The sequence below is a fragment of the Silurus meridionalis genome, chromosome 15 (genome assembly GCF_014805685.1).
Source record: "Silurus meridionalis isolate SWU-2019-XX chromosome 15, ASM1480568v1, whole genome shotgun sequence".
NCBI classification, from domain to species: Eukaryota; Metazoa; Chordata; class Actinopteri; order Siluriformes; family Siluridae; genus Silurus; species Silurus meridionalis.
The window spans coordinates 21,231,561-21,256,330 of NC_060898.1; the positions used below are offsets into that span (position 1 = coordinate 21,231,561).

Sequence of the window (24,770 nt, forward strand, 5' to 3'; positions counted from 1 at the left end):
TTGAATTTGAATGCTGACTGCACCCCAGGCCTCCTCACCTACATCAGTACCTGACTAACACCATTGTGGCTGAATGAATCTCCATCTCCACAAATTTTCCAAATCGAGAACATCTTTTCACAAGAGGGGAGGGTTTTGTAACAGCAAATGGGGACTGAGTATCAGGAAGCACAGACAATTTTTATAATCCGTGTTAACCGCACCAATCAGCCTGACAACTTACTGAACCACACTGTAGTTAAAAGGAAATTATTCAGAAGCAAAGAAATGTTTCTAGAGCTCATCATTTTTTATCTTTCACGATCCGGTCATGACTCGATCCCGTCGCCACCTACTGAAAAGTGTATAGCCAATCCCTCTACTTGCATAAAGTTCTGAAACTGAAGAACTCCCTGGAGAAAACTCTAAAGAACTGGGAGAACCTTTGTGACTGTGCACTGACAGTAGCCTACTCTCCAGATCGAACACAGAACTCTGTATTATTTTCAAGAATCAAACAGTAGAAAACTTTAATGCTTGTTTGTTTTAAAGAATCATGCCTGTATCATGCCTGCATAATTACTGTGTATTCTATGCATCCTTTTATTCTTGCATTAATTCCTTATTTAAAAAACGTCTTAAGGATGCAATAAAATGCAGAAATGAAGTCTTTTCTGAACAGTACAATGAACTATTAAACCTTTAAATAGAAAAAAAAAATCTCACAGAACCGAGTGTAGGACATGAGGAATGTTTGATTGCTGAGCTTTCTTTCCCTGCACACTTACAGACAGTTGACGGTGCTCTGTGGGAACACGTCGCTCCGTACCATGGCGGGTTATTCCGGACGATCAGCCGCCCTACATCACTCCGAAACGCTTGACACATTCGCTGTGAACGCAGCACTGCTTGGTGAGACGGTGCTGAACTTCCTCGTAGGCTTCTGTGTCATGTTTTGGTTTTGGTGTTGTCAGGGCGAAAGGTGACGGGAGAGAGTGAGAGAGAGTGAGAGGGAGGGAGGGAGGGAGGGTCGAGCTGCACACGTGCTGAAGGAAAAGGGCGGGGCTTTACTTCTGACAACAGACAACAAACCTGGTGGTTCCTGAGACTGATTAAACAACCACGAGGTATTGCGCAGTCATAACAATGTTACCGTGTGGGGTTGAAGGTGTGCGGAACGAGCGACACGTGACTTCAATAGCTTGAACATGATCAAAAATAAAAAATAATAACAATAATAAGGAGGCGGAGCTGAAGTTGAAGATGGGAGTGACGAGGAAGAACAGGATTAGAAATAAGTTTTGTAGGTAGGACGTTTAGGAGACAAGGTGGGAGCGACTGTCAAGACAAGTTTCAAGTCAAGTCAAAGTTTATTTCTATAGTGTTTTTCACAGCAGACATTGTCTCAAAGCAGCTTTACAGAATTTTAAGAGTTAAGGTGAATGGTGTGTGTTTATCCCTGATGAGCAGCCATGGTGACTGTTGCAAGGAAAAACTCCCTTAGATGTTATGAGGAAGAAACCTTGAGAGGAACCAGACTCAAAAGGGAAACCATCCTCATTTGGGTGACACCAAGAGTGTGATTATAAATCTTCAAACAATACAGAACACTGAAGATTGTGAACTAACATAAGCACTGGAATGTAAGATTGAGATGTTTGGACATGTTCAGAGGAGGGACATGGGGTATATCGGTAGGAGAATGCTGAGGATGGAGCCACCAGGCAGGAGGAAAAAAGGAGGGACAAGGAGAAGGTTCTTGCATGTGGTGAGGGAAGACATGCAGGTAGTTGGTTTCGAAAAGGCTGATGTAGTGGACATGGGGGTATGGAGACAAACGCTCCGTTGTGGCGCCCCCTAATGGGAGCAGTTAAAAGAATACTACTACTATGACTAATACTAATAATAATATAGTTATAAATATTATCAGTAAAAATACTTTCGGTTTAACCTCTATACCTTTTTATGGTCTCTTTGTACAATGTTGTTTGCCCTCTATAATATTTGTAATTTGACTCTACTATATTGACAAATGTTTGTGGACATCTAAATAAAAAGTTTAACATCGCATTCAACATTAAGTCCCCGTTTGCTGTTATAGGAACCTCCACTCTTCTTGGAAGATGTTCCACTAAATCCTGGAGTCTACCTGTGAAGATTTGCGTGAGATTTTATAAAGTAAAATCAGGTGCTGATGTAGCTGAGGTGAAATCCCATTTGTGAATTGAGAATTCATCTTCAATTGTGTTCCTTCAACTTTGTGGTAACAGTTTGGGGAAAGAATCAAATAAGGCTGAAAATTCAGGGGTCCCGATACTTTTGTCCATCATCGTAGCGAACTGACTTGCATATTATAGCAATCAGTGTATTTTCATACACAGCGAAACACAAAAGGAAATGACTTCCCACATCCAAAGGGGGATGACAGACGCAGGAACACAAACCCTGATCGTGAAAGCTGCGATCCACGAGCTTGACGATGTAGTTACAGAAACCTGTTTATGACTCGCTTATGACCTTCCTGTGCTCCATTGTCCTCGCGAGGTCAGAGCGGGGCCGTCCTGAGATCTGGAATTTCACTTAGCATGCACAGGCTTTCATCTAGATGAACCTTACAAGATGACATGACAAGCCAAATCTCCTCCCTCATCCATCATAACTGCACTTGTACACACTCCAGGAGTGACTGGATTGAAAAAATCCTAAACCCAGGGTAAAATCAGAGGCCTCTGAAAGTTGCATCTTACACGTCTGAGTCAGGGGCAGTAAAATTCACCAGTCCGGACACAAACCAGAATGAAAAACTTCTAGTCCACACACAAACACACACACACACACACACACACACACACACACACACACACACACACACACAGTGACCATGACCATAAACACACACGTGATAAAACTGCACCTTATCACACAGGACTCCTCATCAATATATAGATCTCTCATTATCTGTACTATGAGTGTAGAGACTCTTCTTTCAGAATATTTCCTGGATTGTTCACTAACCTCTGTTTTCAAGCTCATGTACACCAAAAATATATTACCAGAAGTTTGCCGACACCTGACCATCACAATATCACAATCATACAGCTATCAGAGATACCAATATGACCACCTGCCTACTATTGTGTTGGTGATAGATAGATAGATAGATAGATAGATAGATAGATAGATAGATAGATAGATAGATAGATAGATAGATAGATAGATAGATAGATAGATAGATAGATAGATAGATAGGTAGGTCTGGGTTAGACTATTGTGTTGGTGACAGACAGACAGACAGACAGACAGACAGACAGACAGACAGACAGACAGACAGACAGACAGACAGACAGATAGATAGATAGATAGATAGAAAGGTTTTAATTTGTAAAGGTGTTTCATCAATTTAAAACAACTAGCTGTTACAAAATACTCAGTACATTTTTAAAGTACCTTTTAAATGAACCACTTTACTCGAGTAGATTTTTAGACCCGAAACCTTAAGTAAAAATTTCATTGTCAAGTAACAGGATGTTTACTTGAGTGGAATATTTTATTACTCTTTCCGCCTCTGCTAGAAACACTCGAAACAAGAACATATGCGGTGTGTGAAACTATGAACTATGAAACTATGAACGATGTAGTGTCAAGTCAGAGAAGCCTAACTGGATGTGAAGGTGAGGAATGCGGTGAAGTCGTCACCTCCAGTGCTACCTGCATTGCCCAAAAGAACACCTTTACAGATGTATATCAAATGCAGAGAACTGAGAGGCATCCAAATATAAGTAATAAAGTATACAAAACAAAAGGAAAAAAACTTTGTGGACACCTGACCATAAGATTATGTGCTTTTTGAACATCTTCTTTTCAACTTCAAAAATCTTTGATTTTCTTTCCTATACCTGCAGACCGTTTTATTTATTTTTTTATTTTTTATTTTTTTGCTTAACTTTAGAAATGACAGTCTGTCAACCCTAAAAAACTTTCTTTCGGCTTCTCCCATTAGGGGGCGCCACAGCGGATTATCCACATGTTTGAACTGGCACATGTTTTTACGCTGGATGCCCTTCCTAACGCAACCCTCCCCATTTATCCGGGCTTGGGACCGGCACTAAGAGTGGCTGGGGTTGGTTCCCTGACCGGGGCTCGAACCTGGGCCGCAGCAGTGAGAGCACCGCATCCTAACCACTAGACCACCAGGGACCCCTGACACTCTAAAGTGCCTAAATTAAGATTTGTGAAGTAAAATACTTAAACTTTTTGACTCAGTATATCAGAAACGGTAGCATTTCACCCCTGGTCCTTCAGTGGTGTCCTACCTCAATCAATCCACCTCCTAATACCATCATTATGACGCCACGGCTATAAAAACCATCAATATTATAGAGAAACGCAGCATAACAGAGACAAGAATCTCATACAGTCAGAGTGAATGTTATTACTATAGCGTGAAACCTGATGAACACAATTCAACACGTCTCCTTTCACTGTAGCCACAGCTGCACCTCCCGAATACATCATCTCTAGCATTTATTATAACTTTATAAAATGACCACTCGTTTTTTTGTGCATTTTTTTCAGTGCGTTTGAAATTCAGCAAATTGTGTGTTTTGGTGCAAATTCTACAGAAATATTCCTAAAAAACGGCTCATGAAAAAGCGTAACAACTGTTGGAAATTGTTTTGGTCGACCTTTCCTGGCGATGTCCAGCTTTTCTTGAAAAGTCCGTCTTTTAAATGTCTTTGTAAATGTATCTGTGACCAAGTCAATTTCTTTCCTCTCTCAGCCATTGTGGAATAAAAAAACAGCTATTCAATCCACATGGATATATATGAGCTTGTGCGCTCTGACTAGCGCGATCTCTGAACAGCCAATCAAAAGACGTGATAATGCCCATGTATTTGGATGCCTTCTAGAAGGCCTTGGAGAGGCCAATCGCTGAATGATTGTTTAAAGCAACAGCTTCAGGCAACGTGGAGTTTATTCTCAAAAAGAAAGCCTGCAGTTCTCATAGTGCTGGCTTTATGGCACATCGATAACTTTGACCCCGGCAGCACGCTGAAATCTGATTGGATAGAAACTCCAACCTAATATTACGAACTACTTGCAGCAGCACGCTCTGGAGAAAAAATATGAAATGAAGAGAATAGACTATTGGGAGGGATTTCATACTTGTTCATGCACAAAAAAAATTATAAAAATTAGTCTGTGATTCTGATAGACTTCTGGCCCTGATGGCTCTCCACATTAGCAAAACACACCGTGAAGAAGTGAAAATCAGCCAGTGCGTACGTGAGACCATTTCTTATGTAAAGTTATGCATTTACATGTCTGATTGTGTCTTCTGGGTGGTTTAGCGAAAAGAAGCAACACTCACTACACTGTTCCTCCTGACCTATTGACCACTCAGGGGAAAACCTTTACGCCACACATGCAAAAAACCTGCGGAAAAAAAAAGGGCGTGACGCGGGTTTCCAATTGCACGTGCACAGAAAGAGAAGAAGTCGACCGCTTCGGTCCAATCAAAATGTTAGGCTTAAATATCATTACGAAATGATGTAACAAGTGAAGAAATGATGTTTAGACACACAGTGACGCAGGAAATGCTTTAATTTCATCTCGAAAATGAATCTTGAGTCTGAGAAACGGCTTTGGAAAACTGTCGATGGATTTTGTGTTGAAGAAAGAGTACAGAAACGAAGGTAATTGTTCAGATATACGAGAAAAGAACAGAAAAAAATATTCAAATATTTGATGTTAAGGTTAATGAACTGAAGTCAGGAAAAGCACTGTAATCAAATATCTTTTAAGTGGAAAGTACGGAGCTATGCTGATTTTCATGCTCAGGACTTTCGAGCTATGAAGTGGGGAAAAAAAAAAAACTCAAGACTATACACTGTAAAGTCAGTGTTGTAACATTTGCAGCATAGTGGTGGTTCAGTGCTTGGGTTATCCGGGTTACTGATCAGAAGTTTCAGGGTTTAAGCCCCAGTATTAAAGAGTTGGGCCCTTGAGCAAGGCCCTTAACCCTCTGTGGCCCAGGGGTGCTGTATCATGGCTAACCCATCTTCCCAACATGGCTGGATATGGAAAAGAAAAATTTCTTCCCTTTTTTTGTGCATGTTAGCTATGATTTTTGTTGTCGGAAATTCCGAGTTAGGAGATCAGATAAAGAATTACAATAGAACTTTACTGTTTTGTACCTGATGTTCCCAGGATGCATCATGACCCTGACCAGAATGAAGCTAAAGATGAAAAATGGATGAATTAACCCCTTGAAATGCTCAGTTGTATAAAAATAAGATAATTCTGAATAATTCTGAATAAAGGCATCTGTCGAATGTCTTAAATGAACGAATTAAGTAAAAATCTTTTTTTTTCTTTTTTGGTAATAATTTCATACCAGGAAATTTTTGCCTTCTAAAAACATTTAAGAGCCTTGAAGTTGGGGCTGGGATTTGATCTAATGACCTTTCAATCACAAGTCCAGGATCTTAACCACTTAGCTACTCCTTCTTCAAAACTCCAGATCTGCTAGGAGCAATATTATATAATAATAATGTATTTTATGGCAATTTATAAAGAACCCCTGTTATGTAAGCACCAGTACTGTTCACATACACACTCGTAATTGTGCTATATATTTTAAAAAAAGGTTCTGTTCCACCCGTTTAGACACACTTCACTCATCTAAACGCAATTCATTCGCAATGAATGAATGGTAAAACACTGAACCGTAGATCGTGTGTGAAAACGGCGGAGGGCAAGAATTTGTTGATGAACGGCGGTCTATGGAAACCCGAGTAAAGGCCGAGACTAGTCAGACTCGCTCGCTCGGTATAACGCGATACAGAAGGGAAGCACTGGAGTGTGATGTCAACACAATACAATACAGATGCTCGAACATAATACATCGAGCATAATGCACAGGGAGGCGACGTCAAAACCAACCAGGTATCTGATACTAATCTGATGCTCTTCAGAAGCAGAAGATCATAAAAACCCTAAACTGCAGTACAGGAAGTTGAAATGCAACGTAATGCTGTGCATCAGGAGCTCATACAAAAAGAACTTTCTGTTCCCAGCAGGTTTGTATACAATTATTAGTGGGGGGAAAAAACCTGGCAAAGAAGGTGAGAAATCTTTTGTACCTTCGGGGCTGAGATCGGCGATCATCCTCCCCGCTGCCAGACTCCTGTTGGTACAAGAGAAAAAAAAACAGCAATTAAACCCAAACCCTGGGGTCATAACATTGAAATCAGGACCTTTTACAAAATGCTGAAAGCTGGAAATCGCTCGTGTTCACTGGATTGATTTAGAAGGTGCATGTTACAAGCTGGAAAAATGAAGCTTAACAAAACACAGGACAGGAAATGTGTTCGATGTGCAGATCACAGTTCTGAAATGTTATATACCAAGGACACTAATGAAAATGCTAATTATTCCTGACTACTTCCTCTTCGACATGACGTAATGGCAACTACTCCTCATATGCTTTGGAATTATATTGAAAATAGGAGACAGGCTTCCTGGTTGGTTTCCAAACCATGAAAGGCCTTTCAAAGCTTGCAGTGACTCTGCTTTGCATAAAACTCTATTTGCATTCTATGTCATGTGGGGTGGTCAGGGCGTCTGCACCTGAAAGGGTGACGTCACATCGAGCCAGCCAGCATGAGCCTGACCTCCTGTACTCTTCATATGCTAAACCGAGGGGAAAACCTTTCAGACGCACTCCGATTCATCCAGAAACAAATTCTTTGCACAAAAGTATTGGGACACCAAACTGTTGGTACCCAATTGTATAATATGTTTTCGGATGCAAAAGGATGGATTTTTCCCTTTACTTGAACTTGGAGACCAAAACCTGTTCCAGCATGGCAATGCCCCATAAGCAATGGTCTTAAGTGTCCTGCTATAGAGCTCTGACCTCAACCCTAATGAACACCTTTGTGTTGAATTCGAAAGCTGACTGCACCCCAGGCCTCTTCACCTCACCTACATCGGTACCTGATATTATTAACACCCTTGTGATTGAATGAATCTCCACAAGCACACTCCAAAATACAGCAAATGGGGACTAAAAATAAATTCGGATCTTACAGTCAGATGTCTACAAACTTGAGTCCAAATCGTGTATCTGATCGAATAGATAATATCCAGAAGACCGACAACAGCAGGAAATGGCCACATTTGTTAATCGTGAGTGTACTGAATTTGTTCACGGTTAAAAAAATATTCAAAGACAAACCAGGATGTAAATGATCAAAGCATCTGCAAAAATAATGTCGACAGGAGCCATTTGATACAGCAAATTAAAAACTTCTGAATACTTTTACATTTAAAAATTAATATACACTGATCAGCCATAACATTACACCACCTGCCTAATACACTGTAGGTCTCCCTTATGGACTCCATGAGTCAGGGCATGACCTCCACATGACCTCTAAAGGTGTGCTGTGGTATTTGGCACCAAGAAGTAAGTTGTGAGCTGAGGTCTCCATGATTTAGACTCGTATGTCCCACACATCACACAGATGGTCAATCGGAATGCGGTCTGCAGAATTTCTAGGCTGAGTCAGCACTTCAAACTCTCAAGTCCAATTCGAACCATTCCTGCACAATCTGTTGCAAAGCAGATGTGCAGGCTACATTATTCTACTGTTTCCAAGAATGTTTTATAATATTCCTAATATTTCCCACCTCTTGACAGGTAACACTGAAACGAGCCAATCATAGCTCAGTGGTTAAGGTTCCGGATTGCTCATCAGAAGGCCGGGGAATCAAGACCCATTACTGCCAGGCTACCACTGTTGGACCCTTAATTAATCGGCACCGACAGTTAGTTACTGGAAATAAAATCCAACCGATAGTTTTTCCGGGGTGCGTTATGCAGTACAAGAGCAGCCTCTAAAGGTGAATCACTGATGCCACATGCCGTTTATTAATGCCTTTTTTTATCTTATTTTGGTTGTAACTGTTTTTGTAACAGATAGTGGATTATACCGATAGCTTGGTTGGATCGTACTTACTGATAACCGAATAATCAACTTAAAATGCATAAACCAAGTTAAAAAAAATCCCATAACATTCCATGTAAAATAGTACTGAACTTCATTACAAAAAAAAAAGTGCTGAAAAAAAATGACACTCCACATAAATAAAAACAGTTACATCCAAAATAATAATAATATAATAATAATAATAATAATAATAATAATAATAATAATAATAATAATAATAAAAGACATAATAAGACAGCATGTGGAATCAGTTATTCACCTCTAGAGGCCACTCTTATACTGCATAACGCAACCCGGAAAAACTATCGGTAGGATTTTTGCAGACAGACGATAGTTCCAGTAATGATATATCGGTGCCGATTAATCGACACAACCAATAAACCGGACTGATCGTGTGCATCTTAAGGGTTCATCGTTTTTCACTATCACTCGTCTTAATACAGTCTACAGCGATATCCCACAGTCTTAGTCACAGATTAAGGGGATTTGGCAGATCGATTTATTCAATCAACGACGCTTATTTGCAATTTTATGACTAAAGATTTGTCTCACTGAAATGACACACATGGTTTATACACTATGTTATATAACTACCCTAGAGTATGATATGAAAATGAAATGTTGGTTGGTCAACATTATGCTTTCCATTAGGCAACTTTACTTTAGAAAACAGCAAATGAAGACTAGAAAATGTTTTTTTTTGAGTCTATTACTGTAGTGTAACCCTGACCCCTCTTTACATCCCCCTCCCATTGGAATGCTGTTTGTTGAGAATATGAAAACATATGCACCTCACTTGCTGAAAGAACAAATGTTCAGGTATGTTGTTGCCTCAAGCACCCACCAGTGCCAAATTTAACCTGGTGCTTTGCATTATGTAAACTGGCCAACCTCTAAGATGATTCTCTGCCGCACTTGTTTAATTCCAATAAGTCTGTTTTATACCAATCCTAGTGTTTTGTAATATTAAAATTCAAAATCGAGAGATTAATCTACGCCCAGAGACAGGAACATGTTGTTTACAGTATATGCAGTGAATAGGTGGGCCGCATATTGACCCCTTTTTTGGGGGGGGAGGGGAATGGGGGCACCAACCATGATCTTGTATACCCTTTAGCAAATGTTCAGTTGCACCCCGTCTACATGTTCGTCTGGTTCTGTGTCTGCGAAAAAGCAACAAACGTAACAGGGGTGCGATCGTAAAAAAATGAACAGTACTGCTGATTATCCACGTCTAGAACATCAGGTAAAGATCATGTGAAGTTTTCAGGTTCGAGTTCAAATCGAGGGGAAAAACAGACTCCCGTGCGTTGGAAGGCAAGTCGGAGAAGGAAACGCTGAGCCTTTACATGACAAATCTGAAAGACAATTTCCATCTCGCTCGATTTCCATCACAAGCCGGGTGGGACGGACCGGGAGGAAATGCGGTCTTTTGCTGTAAAGATTTAGGTTTGTATATCTGGAATATGTTTGTGATCATGATTCAAGCTCAAAATTCACCTTCTTGTAGCCAGTGTACGAAAACTACAGACGGAAATCTTCAAGAATTTTACACCTACTAAAATATATGGTGGTGCTTTTTCAGAGTTCCCACTCTTTCATTAAGACCAGGTTTAAGGACTTTTCAAGGAACCATTCTTTTTTTTTTTTCATTAAATTCACACCCCAAAACATAAACAGCGTCATCATAGACCTCTTACAGCATAATTGCATTCGCACTTAACAATAACGTTCGAAATGTCAGAGTAATAATGATGATGATTTGAACGTGTAGGTTTGATCAGTTCAAGTTAAAAAAAAATCATTAAAATCCCTGAAATCAATGGAGTTGCTCGGAAAAATTTGAGATACTAAAAAAAATAAACATATATAATAAACATATTTCCAGACAGACACACGGAGAACGTGTGAAACTTCACTTAAACGGCAAGCTGAGGATTTTATCATTACATCAAGCCATCATTTCATACACTGTATGGACTATAGGACATTTGTTCCTCCATTTGAACTAGGAGACTACGAGGAAACCTTTTCCATCACGACAATGCCCCTATGCACAAAGCCAGCTCCATGAAGATGCTTTACATTTGCTGGAGTGGAGGATCTCCTGCTATAGAGCTCTGACCTCAAACCTGTTGAACATGAATTGCACCCCAGACCCTCCTCACCTCAACAACTGACTTTTAAAGCTAAAGAATGAACACGAATCTCTACAAGCAGCCTTCAAAACTCTAGTGGAACAGCTTCCCAAAAGAGTGGATGCACATGTGGCCAGATGTCCACAAACTTTTATCTGTAAATTAAGTAGCTACGGACTTGTGAATTTTGTATAACCCTATAAATATACTCAATAATAAATCAATCATATTTGGTGGATGATAGCAATCTTCACCAATCATCAGAATTGACGAACAAAATGAAAAACAACAACGAACACTATTGCTTGCATGACCTGTCCTCCCTGGAACGTTCCTTTTTTGTTCTCTGTTCTTGTTTTATTCATATTTTTTGAGGAAGCACAATCCAGGGGGCTTTACAGCTCATCAATGACATCGAGATCGACGGCACGACACCAGCTATGGAATTCATGCATTTTGTATAACCTTGGCGTTTAGTCACAGGACTTCACCCGAGTGCTCATTCAGTTTTAATTAGGAAATGTGGGCCACGCTGATATCTCCAACTGATGACGCTGAACCTCCCGGCTGTTTGATACACCTCTGTCCAGGAGACATGTCAGCAATTTCCTTTCCCATACACGCGCTCGAGAGTGTCTTGTGTGTCGTCTGTGTGTGTGTGTACCGGATGTGGCTCTTGTCCTTTATGCTGATTATATACGCCTCACAGTTCATCCTAGTACCATTTAATGGGGTTATTTCACACACACAAAAAAAATACACAGCCTGATCTTTCTATAGTGTGTGTTCTTACACCCTCAACACACACACACAGTGTATCTAGATGCTTTATGTAATGCATAAGGAAAACCTCATTCACAGAATAACTGGGGTGCAGTCATTCAAATGCACGAATGTAATGGTGTGTGTGTGTGTGTGTGTGTGTGTGTGTGTGTGTGTGTGTGTGTGTGTGTGTGTGTGTGTCGGACACTCAACCAGGTGTTCAGAGACACAAACAGGTCCATTAATATAACATGTAGCTATAACCGGAAACGTTCACTTCAAAGCAACAATTTAATTTTTTCTTGCGCATGCGTGTTACTGAGACATAATGGCTTGTAGAAAGAAAGAGAGAGAGAAAAAAAACAAAGCGGAAATGAGCCCCCGCAAAAATAAAGAAAGAAAAAGGAAAAATACCGACACAATGGTAGAAGGCGGCAGGGCCGGGGGGGAAAAAGAAAGAAAGAAAGAAGAGCAAGAAGAGAAAGAAGAAGGAAACCGAAAAACCCAGGATTGCTCACCGAAACGCACGGGCTGGATGTCGCGCTCGGAGTAGGCGACCTCTGGACAGTGACCAACGCCATTCAAGCCCCGGGTGACGGACACCTGAGCGGAACCGGCAACGGCGAGACGGACATTATTATTATTATTATTGATTCAATAAAAGAAGACGACTCGGGGGCGCGCGCGCCCGACGGCTCCGGCTCCGGCTTTTCGTGCTCTGCTCGCTCGATCTTGATCGCTTCCTCCCTGGGCGACGTTATGCGCATGCGCGTAGCCGCCAGCTGTCAAAACCCAATGGCCTCAGCTCGATCCTTCTTAGTGTGTGTGTGTGTGTGTGTGTGTGTGTGTGTGTGTGTGTGTGTGTGTGTGTGCATTTCGAGATGTGTTATTACCATGTTGTTACACTGTATATGGTTTCGTTTTTTTTCTTTTTCAACCCATGTTCTCATGACCTCAAATATGATCCGACTATTCATATATCAAGCACAATGTGCAAATCTTCAGCATCTTCTTGTGAGGACATTGTGATCCATCATGCATTATAAAATCTTCTTAAACACACAAAGGCTACTCAGAAGTTCAGAGGTTTGAGCCCCAGTGTTGGTGGGCTCTCGAGCAAAGCCCTTACCCATGTCTTCTCCAGGGTTTTTCCTTGGAGGCTTCCTAACAAGCTGGAATATGCCACGAAAGAGGAAAACAAACACTGCTCTTCCATATTCATTCTATATCAGTACAAAATATAATGAGTAGATGTTACACTCAGTTTGGGGGTAAAGAATTGTGTTATATACTTATTTTTTCAACACATTATTATTACACTTTTTTAATATATTTTTTTCTTTTAAAACATGCACAACAATGCCAGGGAGGTATAAACCCGATTGCAAAAAAGGATAATTACAGATCGCAAAAAAATAAAGTTATCCAAAAAATATCAAACACACTGATGGTCTTAAGGGCGTCAGTGTTGCTGGATGTTGGTAGGATTAAAAAAAACCCAAATAGGTTTATTTTGTCTCTTTTTTTATATCGAAGTCATGAAAACCAAACAGAACCTCTTTCTATGGCAGAAAGAAACTCTGTGCGTAAAATACACGAAAACAGATGCAAAAATCCCTCCAGATTTGCAAGGGTGTATGTGCACATTCCTAGAAAGCAGGAAAGCGTTCACAATACACTGAAATATACTCACACACCCATGAGGCATAACGTTAAGACTTTATCATTATTATCAAATTATGAGCTTTGAAGTGAATAACTGGTGGAACAGTGGTGAACCGGCGACAGGGTCATGGGCGGCTGAGGATCATTGATGCACGTGAGGAGTGAAGATCCAACAGACGAGCTCCTGTAGCTCAAACTGCTGAAGAAGTTCATGCTGTAGCAGAACATTTTATGATAAATACATACAGTCTGATTTCACACAAAGCTCCTCTCCAATGAGCTCTGGAAAGGAATCAGGTGTTCAATAATATCTGACGTGCTTTCTGTTCTTTCTACTGAAATGTATAGTTAGATTGAAAGAAATCCCAGAAACTGGACATTCTTGTAGCTCATTGGCCAGAATTTCAGTGTTCATGAGTTGAATATATCCGATAAGACAAGACTTTTTGTGGCACAACGGCAGGACGTCTGTTTGTATTCTAAAACCGAAAACACACCGGGTGTGTGCAGCAGCTGTTCAAACATAGGTTATAGATTTGAAAATGGCAGATCTAACGTTTCGGCTCAGGTGGAATGCTCCTGAAATGGTCTGATGTAGAAATCTTAAGAGCTCGCTGAAGGTTACATGAGCATTCCTGTTTTAACCTGTAACGACATGCCATACAAACAGTAATTATAGTCTATAGTCGTTTTATTCTTTTTGTTATTAAACAAATATGTACAAAGCTCAAACTCTGAACCATGATAGAACCCTGCTTTTTGTAGTTACTGTGGTTCATATGTTAGACTGCTCTGACTTGATTTGCTTTATCAGGACAACGTGTTGTACATATTTGGACAAATCCGTAAAATACATGAAAATGTATTATATAAAAAGACACTTTAAATGATTTTAGGAAGATTGTATTGTCTGTAGGATTGTTAATAGACAACATTTAGGCCTGGAATAAACTCTAACATAATTTACTGACTTACATTTTATAATATTTTATGTCCATAAATATGTGTTGAATTATTCCCAATAGCTGATTCTCTTTATTTCATAGCGTTTCTCTTGGATTCACTGCTTCTAGGAGCAAAACCACTGAGTGTAAGTTTAGGTTTGAGTTCCTATTCAATCAGATGGGGGCCGTCTAGCAGGCATACAATAAGGTCACCATTTTCACGTTTTTCGATCGGACGGTCTTTAGTCAGAGCTCGCAAACCGCATCTGTAGCAAACTGCACAAGCTCAAATACATTTATGTGGATTTATAACTATTTTTTTTATTATTTAAGAACAACTACAGTGAAAGGAGACTTGATCAAATGTGATCATTGGGTTATTTGCTTCATGGCATTAATTCAGACTGTATGAGATGCGCTCTGTTATACTGCGTTCCTCTATAATATTGATGGTTTTTAAAGCCGTGGCGTCATAAAGATGGTATTTGGAGGTGGATTGAACCAGAACCATAGTCAGAGTGGAGGTGATTTGCATACAGGATTGTGCAGACCTTTTCCCACAAATATATATGGTTTAATACCATTGCCTTTAAACTACACACATACATACACATATAGAGAACTAGCGCCATCTGCTGGTCATTTCCAATTATGATCGAGTCAAAAGAAAAATATTAGAAATGTGACTTTAATTATTATTATTATTATTATTATTATTATTATTATTATTATTATTATTATTATTATTATTATTGTTGTTGTTGTTGTTATGTTATAATTATTGCGTTTGCATAAAGTGGCTCCACATTATTCAAACCTTTCATTACGCCTGACACTTTTACTTCCTCACGCGCCGCTAAATTAAAAAGCTGTTTCTAATGTAACAGCATGTTTTTATTGCCGTTTCAAAAAATGCCTAAAACATTTATTTATTTATTTATTTACTTGTTTATTTATTTGTCATTGAGTATTTTGCGATTATTTTAGCGAATCTGCGTCACCGAATTTCACAAAAAATCAAGATGGCGGCCTCCGGTGGTAAACAGTAAGTACATGAAACGAAAACGAATCCAGATTTTTATTAGCGGTTTATTTTAAGCACATTTACAGTGTACACGTGTGTGTCGTGTTAGTTGCGTGTGAATATTGTTAAGAAAATTATTAGACGTAAAATATTTTTTGCTAATAACGTGATCGAGCCGAAATAGCGCGCTAGCTAGCAACAGCGTGTTAGCTAGCCGAAGATTAGCTCAGGAACTGTTTCAGATGTTTGGGTTATAAAATCCATCACCTTTCACCTGTTTGATTATGGTTATTAAACACAAAAAGTGCTTGTTAGCCATCCTGCAAAATACTCGGAACTTCAGCTGTAAAAAAACCCAAAAACGTCCATACATACATACATAGGAGATGAGCAAAAGTTTGTGGACACCGGACCATCATTACCCATCTAGAGTTCTTCCCAAACTGTTGCACACAATTGTATAGATGTTTACGTTCACTTCACTTTAAATATTCATATTTATACACTGAACAGATAAGGGTTATGGGTCTTGATCCTGTGGCACCGTGATGGTGATACTGGGACGTGAACTCACAACCTTCCAATCAGAGGTCCAGTTTTTTCACCACTGAGCTACCACTTCTCTTTATAACGTGTAGAGTATCTTTATAAGACGCCCAAACTTGCTTCAGCATAACACTACCTCAAAGCTTTGTGAAGACATGGTGTGTGAAATGCAAGAACTTCAGTGTCCTTTGCAGATCCTTGACTTCCTCAACCCCCAGACATTGGTTTCTGATATCGCTAATATATGAATGAACAAAATCCCTGACAGTCATTCCTGGAAAGCAGAAGAGGGGGACAGGAAGTGAGAGATTACTGTATGGTACACACACACACATATTAAGTGGTATTAAAAATGTTTGGCACTAGTTTTGTAACACGCCAACAGATGGAAGCACAAGGCTGCACGCACAGTCACAGGGACCACCAACTTTTGTAAGTCAGTGTGCCATCTTCCTGTGTACATCTGGAGCTGTGCAACTGGTGCTCACTTTTTTTACTGGAAACATGATCTCACTTCCACACCCATCCTGATTGCCAGATTTGGCTCCTGCGGAAGATGAAGACGAGGCTCAAAGGTCACCGTTTTGGAGTTGCAGAGATTCTGTGCGAATCAGAAAAGGTGCTCAACACGCTTCGAAAAGGAATTCCAGGACACATTCCAGAAGTGGCAGGAATGCTGGGAGCGCTGTATTACTGCGCAAGGGGATTATTTTGCATCATGGCATATTTTAACTCTGGCAACACGGGGAGTGAAGGCTGAAATCTGGACAGATAGAAACTCTCACCTAAACAGATACTACATGAAGCAGCACAAGTGAGAGAAACGCTATGAAATAAAGAGAATGGACTATTGGGAATAATTTAATACATATTCATGAAAAAAGTGAGATCTAAAAGTGAAGGAAGTAATTAATGAAGTAAGTCTGTTGTAATGTTCCCAGATCCTTTCATCTAATGATATTTCTGCCACATTTGATTTCAGGTACGGTCTCATTTTATCCCAGAAGAGTACGAAATTGGCCCCCGTCTCACGACCATCGATTTTCGGAGACGATTCGGATGATGAAGTAATCAGACCCGGATTAATATTTATGCCTTCCCTCATACCGTATGCTGCTTTGATCCTGTGTCCTGTATGTTGTGCATTAATTCTGTTTTCAATTCATTTCCAGACATCTGTTGGTGAGAGTTTGCAGAAGGAGGCGAACAAAAAAAAGATGATGAAGCAGGTAAAAAAACATCCAGACGTGGGTCCTCTTTAGCAGATTTGACTTATTTCCTGTATTGACACACTCGCTTTAGCTGATTGGTTAAATCAGGTGTGTCAGAAGAAGGGAAATAGAAAACCAGACAGCAATTCAAATGTATCTCATTTGGAGAAGAAGCGCCTTTAAGTGTCAAATATACATTACAGCACAGTGAAATTCTCGGTTAGAGCACAGGGTCAGACGTGATACTGCACCTGGAGCACACAGAGGGTTAAGGGTTTTTCCAGAGCCTCTGCCAAGTGCCGTAAATGTGAATCCATCCTTCTTGAAATAAAGCCTGCAGACCAGGGGTTTGTTTAGGACCAGGGTTGGAATTATATCAAATATATGACACATCCTGTCCCATTACAGTGTGTATTAACGTTTCCCCATTATCCCTTGTGTCAGACGCGACTCGAGATGCAAAAGGCTCTGGACGAAGACAGCAGCGTGTACGAGTACGACAGCGTGTACGATGACATCCAGAAGAAAAGACTTGAGAGCAATAAGAAGCTGCTTGGAGGCGCAGACAGAAAGGTGTGTAGAATTCCAATATTGCAGTCTGTATTTAATGGGGTGCAGAGAATCACAGTTGATCCGTCATCAATACAGAACCGCCGATTAATTGCTCTTGTAATGTAACCGTAATTTTCTTTTTTTACAATCGCAGAATGAAAGACAGTTGTTTTTTTTTCTGGTACTTTAAATATGAGTTCCAATATCTGAACCAACTCTTTCCTCCCTACAGCCCAAGTATATCACGCAGATAATGCGCGCTGTGGAGGAACGGAAGAAAGAGCAAGAGCGTCGCGACGACAGAAAGATCCAGAAGGAGAGAGAAGCCGAGGGGGAGAAGTTTGCCGATAAAGAAGCGTACGTAACCTCAGCCTACAAACAGAAGCTGAAAGAACGTGAGGAGGAACTGGAGCGAGAGAAGAGAGCGGCAGAGATCGAGGGTAAGATTTTATTATACCACATTGTTCAGATTCTTACTGACCTTCTCTCTAGATCCATAGTTGCGATAGTACTTTAGTTGGACTGAGACTGAAGGGCAAGACATTTGACTTTCTCTCAGAAGGTAGAGTGGTCAGTCTTGGGCCCTTGAACAAGGCCCTTAACCCTTAACTGCTCAATATAAATAAATATCCTACATTCGCTCTCATTTGGCTTCATACTCCATGCAGGATTTTAGGTTCTAGGTCTCATCATGTGACTGCAAACATTGAAAACAGCAATATTCATGAGCAAAGATTAAATTTTTTACATATGTTTTACATAAGCTTATGGATATTTGTGTTCATCAGTCACAAGGGTGTTATGAAAGGCAGGTACTGATGTAGGTGAGGAGGCCCGGGGTGCAGTCAGCATTCATATTCATTCCAAAGGTGTTCAGTAGGGATGAGATCAGAGCGCTATAGCAGCCCACTCAAGATCTTCCTCTCCAAAGCATGTAAACCAGACCTTCAAGGAGCTCACTTTGTACACAGGGGCCTTGCCATGCTGGAACAGGTTTGGGTTTCCAAGTTCAATTGAATGCAAAATTTTATTAAATCAATAACATGGTCCACAAAATTCATTCACTGGCCATCTGAGATCCTGGGGGGGAGCTTTGTGGAACCCACCTGAACTTGGAGGATCTTCATGGGGTCTAAAATTTCCCTGAGAAGCAACATGAGGATTAATTTTAACATTATGTACAGTAAGGTATGAAATATGTGCTGAACGATGCAGGAATGACTTTTTTGTAACAATTTAAATTTTTTTATCTCCAGCCGCCTTGGATGTGAAGAAGCAGAAGGACCTGAGTGGATTTTACAGACACCTTCTGAACCAGACTGTAGGAGAGGAGGCTCTTCCTGATCGTAGTGCTGATCGGTAAGAATGTAGATAAAGGCTGCTGAATTTAATATAAAAATAGCATTTGGTGCATGCGCTCACCGGCCACTTTAATAGGAACACTTGCTGATATACTATCGAGTCAGTTAATCCTGAGGTAGCAGTGTAGAGGTCGACCGATACGGGTTTTTCTCTGGCCGATGGCGATATGCAGAAACCAGGGCAGCTGATTAATGGATTTTTTGGCCCATATGTTTGGCCGATTTTCTTTCTTCTTTTCAAGACTGTTCAAGAACAGTCTTATTTATTCACACAGTATGGATGTTTTTTTTTTTTTTTTTTTTTGTGCCAGTTATTATCTTCATGCTCTTCTAACTTACTGTTACAGGAAAGAGAAATCGAAGTCGCCGGTTAAAACCTCGCCACCGCGAGGAAACGACAGCGGGGCCGATTCGAACGAGGAACGCAGCTCACCTAAAGCCGAGTTCAGCAAAAGCGGCGGCAACAGCAGTCACTCCAAACGGCAGTACCGCCAGCGTTCTCCTTCATCCGGCAGCGAAGACGACAGGAAGAAGGAGAAGAAACGAGAAAAAGAGAAGCGTGCACACAGAGAGAGAGAAAGAGCCCGGTCGAGGGACAGAGAAAGGGAAGAACAGCACGGCCATCGGAGAGAAAAAGAGAAGGAGCGACACCGGGACAGAGACGCAGACAGAGGGCGAGAAAGAAAGGATAGAGACAAAGACAGAGAAACAGAAGACAGACACTTGAAGAGGAACAGAGCAGACGGAGATCAGGATCGACACAGGGATCGAGACGACAAAAAGGAACGAGAGAAGAAGGCGCAAGGTGACGAGAAAGAGAAGGACAAAAAGGCTGAAAATGCTGCTGAGACCAACGCAGCAGAGCCAAGCAAATTCCTAAAACGCAGTAATGAGCAGACGGTGAGCTCGGCGAGAGAGAGGTTCCTGGCCCGACAGATGGCTCGCTCGGCTGCGAAGAGCTATGTGGAGAAGGAGGATGTTTAATATATATCCTAATAAATTAAAAACTGAATGTCTGTAAAGCTGTTTGTGTTTATTTATTGATTCGTGTTCAGTTTCAGTAGTTTAATAAATCGTTGTTCATCTCTAAAACTTGCTGTTGGTCACTAAAGCAGGGACGTTTTACTTAAATCAGCAGCAGTTTGGAAGGAAAAGTGGTGGCATCAGATTCCTATTATTTATATTAGTCCCAGTATCTGTACAAAAACTAAAGGCACATTGTGGCAAAGATCTCCTCAAGATGTTTGTATCAGTCTTCTGTCTTCACTGCTGTAATCCAAGCATCACGTTGTGTTCTGTTTTTTGGAAATCAGAACACAACGTGATGCTTGAACTACAGCAGTGAAGACAGAAGACTGATACAAACGTCTCGAGGAGATCTACTTTAATATAAAACCAACACATACAGAATTCCTAAGAGGCCATGAATTTAAATCTTATTTCTTTCTTGTTTTCTAGTGATCTTGAAATAACACATGGTTTCCTCCTGATCAGTACTTAATGTTTCTGTGTGTTTGGCATGAGAGCATGTTCTAGAAGCAGCATCGTGGAGGAAAACCATAACCATTTGTGGCAGCAAGCACGAGGACGATCACGAGAAAACATCAGTTTTATCGAGATCATGAGAAAACGAAATAAAAACTATATTATAACGCATGGCCTCTTAGGACTTCCGTAAACACATTATAAACTAGAATTTAATATGAATGAAATAAAAAGACACTTAGTCAGGATTGTATTGCAGCATCTTGTTTATTCGATAAGACACCGTTTTAAAAAGACCAAACTCAGTAAATACATTAATAATGAAGCAAAGTGTGTACAGAAAAGCAGTTTTGATTTAGTTTGGTCTTTTAAAAACACACTATTATCGCATTATGTCACGTGTTAAAATGTCCCCGAGTTCATGATCAGTGAGTCGTTCATGAACGATTCGTTCCTTTTGAACGAGTCGGTTCAACAAATGATTCATTCATTCATTTTCTAATGGATGCGCAAAGCAATAGGTTATGTACAAAAACACTGAATTAAGTGGTTCATCTCTCGACTGTTCAGGTTCGTTCATTTATTTGTAAAGTGACTCTGATAGACGCTACGCAGTGAATTACACAGGACACAGAATTGAGTAGTTTATCTCATGAGTCCACTGGTCCGGAGTCGTTCATCCTTTTGTCACGTGACTCCCATATACGATATGAAGGTGATTAAAGGAACGAAATGAACTCCAATCACTGTTCCCGCGCTATTATCTCTAAATCTGATGTAAAGTTCTAATACATCATTTATAACCTTCAATTTCACTCCCCACAATTTAATAGAGTTCAGTTAGCATTGTGATTTATTATTAGCATAGAGATTCAGATTTACCCTGTCACGCATGCGCAATGGGCACTAATAACTTTCCCGGTTACCATAGCAACGCTCAAACATTCACCAAACACAAACATAAACAGACTTTCCCGGACATTTAAGGAAGAAACTGTAGACATTTAGACTACGGAGAAGTACCGCTTACCATTTTCTCATTTCACTCGGTCTTAACCAGATAATAACACACCTGGATATGGTATTTCAGGTAAGTGTTTAATGTTGTTCCCTCAATGTCTGATTTCAGGGCTCCATTATTGTTCCTGATTCCACCACCGGAAATGCTTTAGGACCAGACATGCCCAGTATCACATTTTGTTATTGTTTCCTTCTTTGAAATGGTGTATAAATGAGAACTGTAGGTCACTCTGGATAAGGGCATCCACCAAATGCCATACATATCTACTAAAGAGAATGTACATGTAGCCATTATCATTTGTGATTAGAGTCCCAGTACAGTGTGTATTAACGTGTCCCCATTATCCCTTGTGTCAGAGGCGACTCGAGATGCAAAAGGCTCTGGACGAAGACAGCAGCGTGTACGAGTACGACAGCGTGTACGACGACATCCAGAAGCAAAGACTTGAGCGCAATAAGAAGCTGCTTGGAGTTGCAGACAGAAAGGTGTGTAGAATTCCAATATTGCAGTCTGTATTTAATGGGGTGCAGAGAATCACAGTTGATCCGTCATCAATACAGAACCGCCGATTAATTGCTCATTTTTATGTAATCGTAATTTTATTTTTTACAATCGCAGAACGAAAGACAGTTTTGATTTTTTCTGTCGATATCACTTTTTACATCATTTTGAAACCCACACAGAGGAGACGTGTTCATGTGAACGGGACGTGTTAACAACAAGCTAGCAGAAGAGCAGAAGAACTTGAAAAGACTTCCACATCATTCAGATCACATAGATGGGAGCATTTCAGTGCTCTACCTTTTCTCTCAATAAATTCTATTTGACTCCTCCCCCTTTTTTGCCGATCCGAGAAATGATCCAATCAGTGACTCAAAAACCGGACTGTGATCCGAACTGCGAGTTTTGTTGCACCTCTGGTGTATCATATTTAATATTGCACAGTGTTTTACAGCAATTTACAGTTTTTTTAATGGTACCAACTCTTTCCTCCCTACAGCCCAAGTATATCACGCAGCTAATGCGTGCTTTGGAGGAACGGAAGAAAGAGCAAGAGCGTCGCAACGACAGAAAGATCCAGAAGCAGAGAGAAGCAGAGGGGGAGAGGTTTGGTAATAAAGAAGCGTACGTAACCTCGGCCTACAAACAGAAGCTGAAAGAACGTGAGGAGGAGCTGGAGCGAGAGAAGAGAGCATCAGAGATCGAGGGTAAGATTTTATTATACCACATTGTTCGGATTCTTACTGACTCTCTCTCTAGATCCATAGTTGCAATAGTACTTTATTTGGACTGAGACTGAAGGCCAAGACATTGGACTTTCTCTCAGAAGGTAGAGTTCGAATCCTAGGGTCACCGAGCTGCCAGTCTTGTGCCCTTGAACAAGGCCCCTAACCCTTAACTGCTCAATATCAATAAATATCCTACATTCACTTTTATTTGGCTTCATACTTCATGTAGGATTTTAGGTTCTAGGTCTCGTCACGTGACTGCAAACATTGGAAACATCTTTTCAAGTATTCATGAGCAAAGATTTTATTTTTTGTATATTAATATGTTTGAAAATAATAACATCAATAACATGGTCCACAAAATTCATTCGCTGGCCATCTGTGATCCTGGGGCGGAGCTTTGTGGAACCCACCTGATCTTAGAGGATCTTCATGGGGTCTAAAATTTCCCTGAGAAGCAACATGAGGATTAATTTGAACATTATGTACAGTAAGGTATGAAATGTGTGCTGAACGATGCAGGAATGACTTTTTTGTAACAATTTAATTTTTTTTTATCTCCAGCCACCTTGGATGTGAAGAAGCAGAAGGACCTGAGTGGATTTTACAGACACCTTCTGAACCAGACTGTAGGAGAGGAGGCTCTTCCTGATCGTAGTGCTGATCGGTAAGAATGTAGATAAAGGCTGCTGAATTATATATAAAAATAGCATTTGGTGCATGCACTCACTGGCCTTTTTAATAGGAACACTTGCTGATATACTATCGAGTCAGTTAATCCTGAGGTAGCAGTGTAGAGGTCGACCGATACGGGTTTTTCTCTGGCTGATGGCGATATGCAGAAACCAGGGCAGCTGATTAATGGATTTTTTGGCCCATATGTTTGGCCGATTTTCTTTCTTCTTCTTTTTTTTTTCTTCTTCGCAAAATCTTACTGTTAAGTAATAAGAAGTGATATAGTTAGCAGTCAGCGGGGGACATCACAGGATTATGGCAGTGGAACGGCAGTCTGCATGCTGCAGGAGGCAGCATGTAAAATTTGCAGCACGATCCGACGATACTGATTAATTCAAATGTGCCAAAAAATCGCCCCAATTTATCGGCCGGACGATTAATTGGTCAACCTCTATAGCAGTGCAGTGCAGGAAATTATGTGAACAAAGAACAGTCTTATTTATTCACACAGTGTGGATGTGTTTTTTTGTGCCGATCATTCTCTTCATGCTCTTCTAACTTACTGTTACAGGAAAGAGAAATCGAAGAGAACGATTGAACCGTCAGCACTGCGAGGAAACGATTCACCAAAGGCAGAGTTCAGCAAAAGTGGCGGCAACAGCAGCCACTCCAAATGGCAGTACCACCAGCGTACTGCCAAAAGGGCTGAAAATGCTGCTCAGACCAACGCAGCAGAGCCAAGCAAATATACAAAAAGGAGTAATGAGCAGACGGTGAGCTCGGCGAGAGAGAGATACCTGGCCCGACAGATGTCTCGCTCGGCTGTAAAGAGCTATGTGGAGGAGGATGAAGTTTTATATTTATTATAATAAATAAAAAACTGAATGTCTGTAAATCTGTTTGTGTTTATTTATTGATTTGTGTTCAATTTCAGTAGTTTGAAAAATCGTTGTTTATCTCTAAAACTTGCTGTTGGTGTCGAGAAAAATGTTCGAATTAACCTTATCTAGAGTGTGTTTTAATCCAACTAATATCCATCCAACCGATTGACCTAATAATTAGTATAGAATCTATTAGATACAATAGAAGCAGCTTGATTAAAACCTATTTTAGCCTATGTGTTTTAATCAGTCTCATGTAGTCTATGTACTCCAAGTATAA

At 40.4% G+C, this 24,770-nt stretch overlaps 3 protein-coding genes across 5 annotated transcripts in view; 2 read left to right on the forward strand and 1 right to left on the reverse strand.

Annotated features, from left to right (window-relative positions):
- The window catches only part of ssh2b (slingshot protein phosphatase 2b), a 35,763-nt gene extending 23,026 nt beyond the window's left edge, over window positions 1-12,737 (reverse strand). The window contains exons 1-2 of one of the 3 annotated variants that reach the window (XM_046867769.1): window positions 12,415-12,730; window positions 7,125-7,168 (exon numbers count right to left, since the gene is read on the reverse strand). In XM_046867769.1, the coding sequence (XP_046723725.1) occupies window positions 7,125-7,168; window positions 12,415-12,477 (107 nt within the window). In that variant the 5' untranslated portion in view covers window positions 12,478-12,730. Of the gene's footprint in view, window positions 1-767; window positions 967-7,124; window positions 7,169-12,414 lie in introns of those variants that run through there. The other 2 variants (XM_046867771.1, XM_046867770.1) reach the window with 2 other exon arrangements.
- Window positions 12,738-15,396: 2,659 nt separating this feature from the next.
- On the forward strand, window positions 15,397-20,221 carry nsrp1 (nuclear speckle splicing regulatory protein 1). The gene is made up of 7 exons (XM_046867773.1): window positions 15,397-15,550; window positions 17,058-17,142; window positions 17,248-17,304; window positions 17,731-17,859; window positions 18,071-18,278; window positions 19,095-19,197; window positions 19,547-20,221. The coding sequence occupies exons 1-7, from the start codon at window positions 15,528-15,530 to the stop codon at window positions 20,181-20,183; spliced, it is 1,242 nt and encodes a 413-aa protein (XP_046723729.1). The 5' UTR covers window positions 15,397-15,527; the 3' UTR covers window positions 20,184-20,221.
- Window positions 20,222-21,006: 785 nt separating this feature from the next.
- Window positions 21,007-24,504, forward strand: LOC124397900 (nuclear speckle splicing regulatory protein 1-like). Its single transcript, XM_046867774.1, has 5 exons — window positions 21,007-21,774; window positions 22,062-22,190; window positions 22,706-22,913; window positions 23,499-23,601; window positions 24,181-24,504. The coding sequence occupies exons 1-5, from the start codon at window positions 21,763-21,765 to the stop codon at window positions 24,476-24,478; spliced, it is 750 nt and encodes a 249-aa protein (XP_046723730.1). The 5' UTR covers window positions 21,007-21,762; the 3' UTR covers window positions 24,479-24,504.
- Window positions 24,505-24,770: the final 266 nt, after the last annotated feature.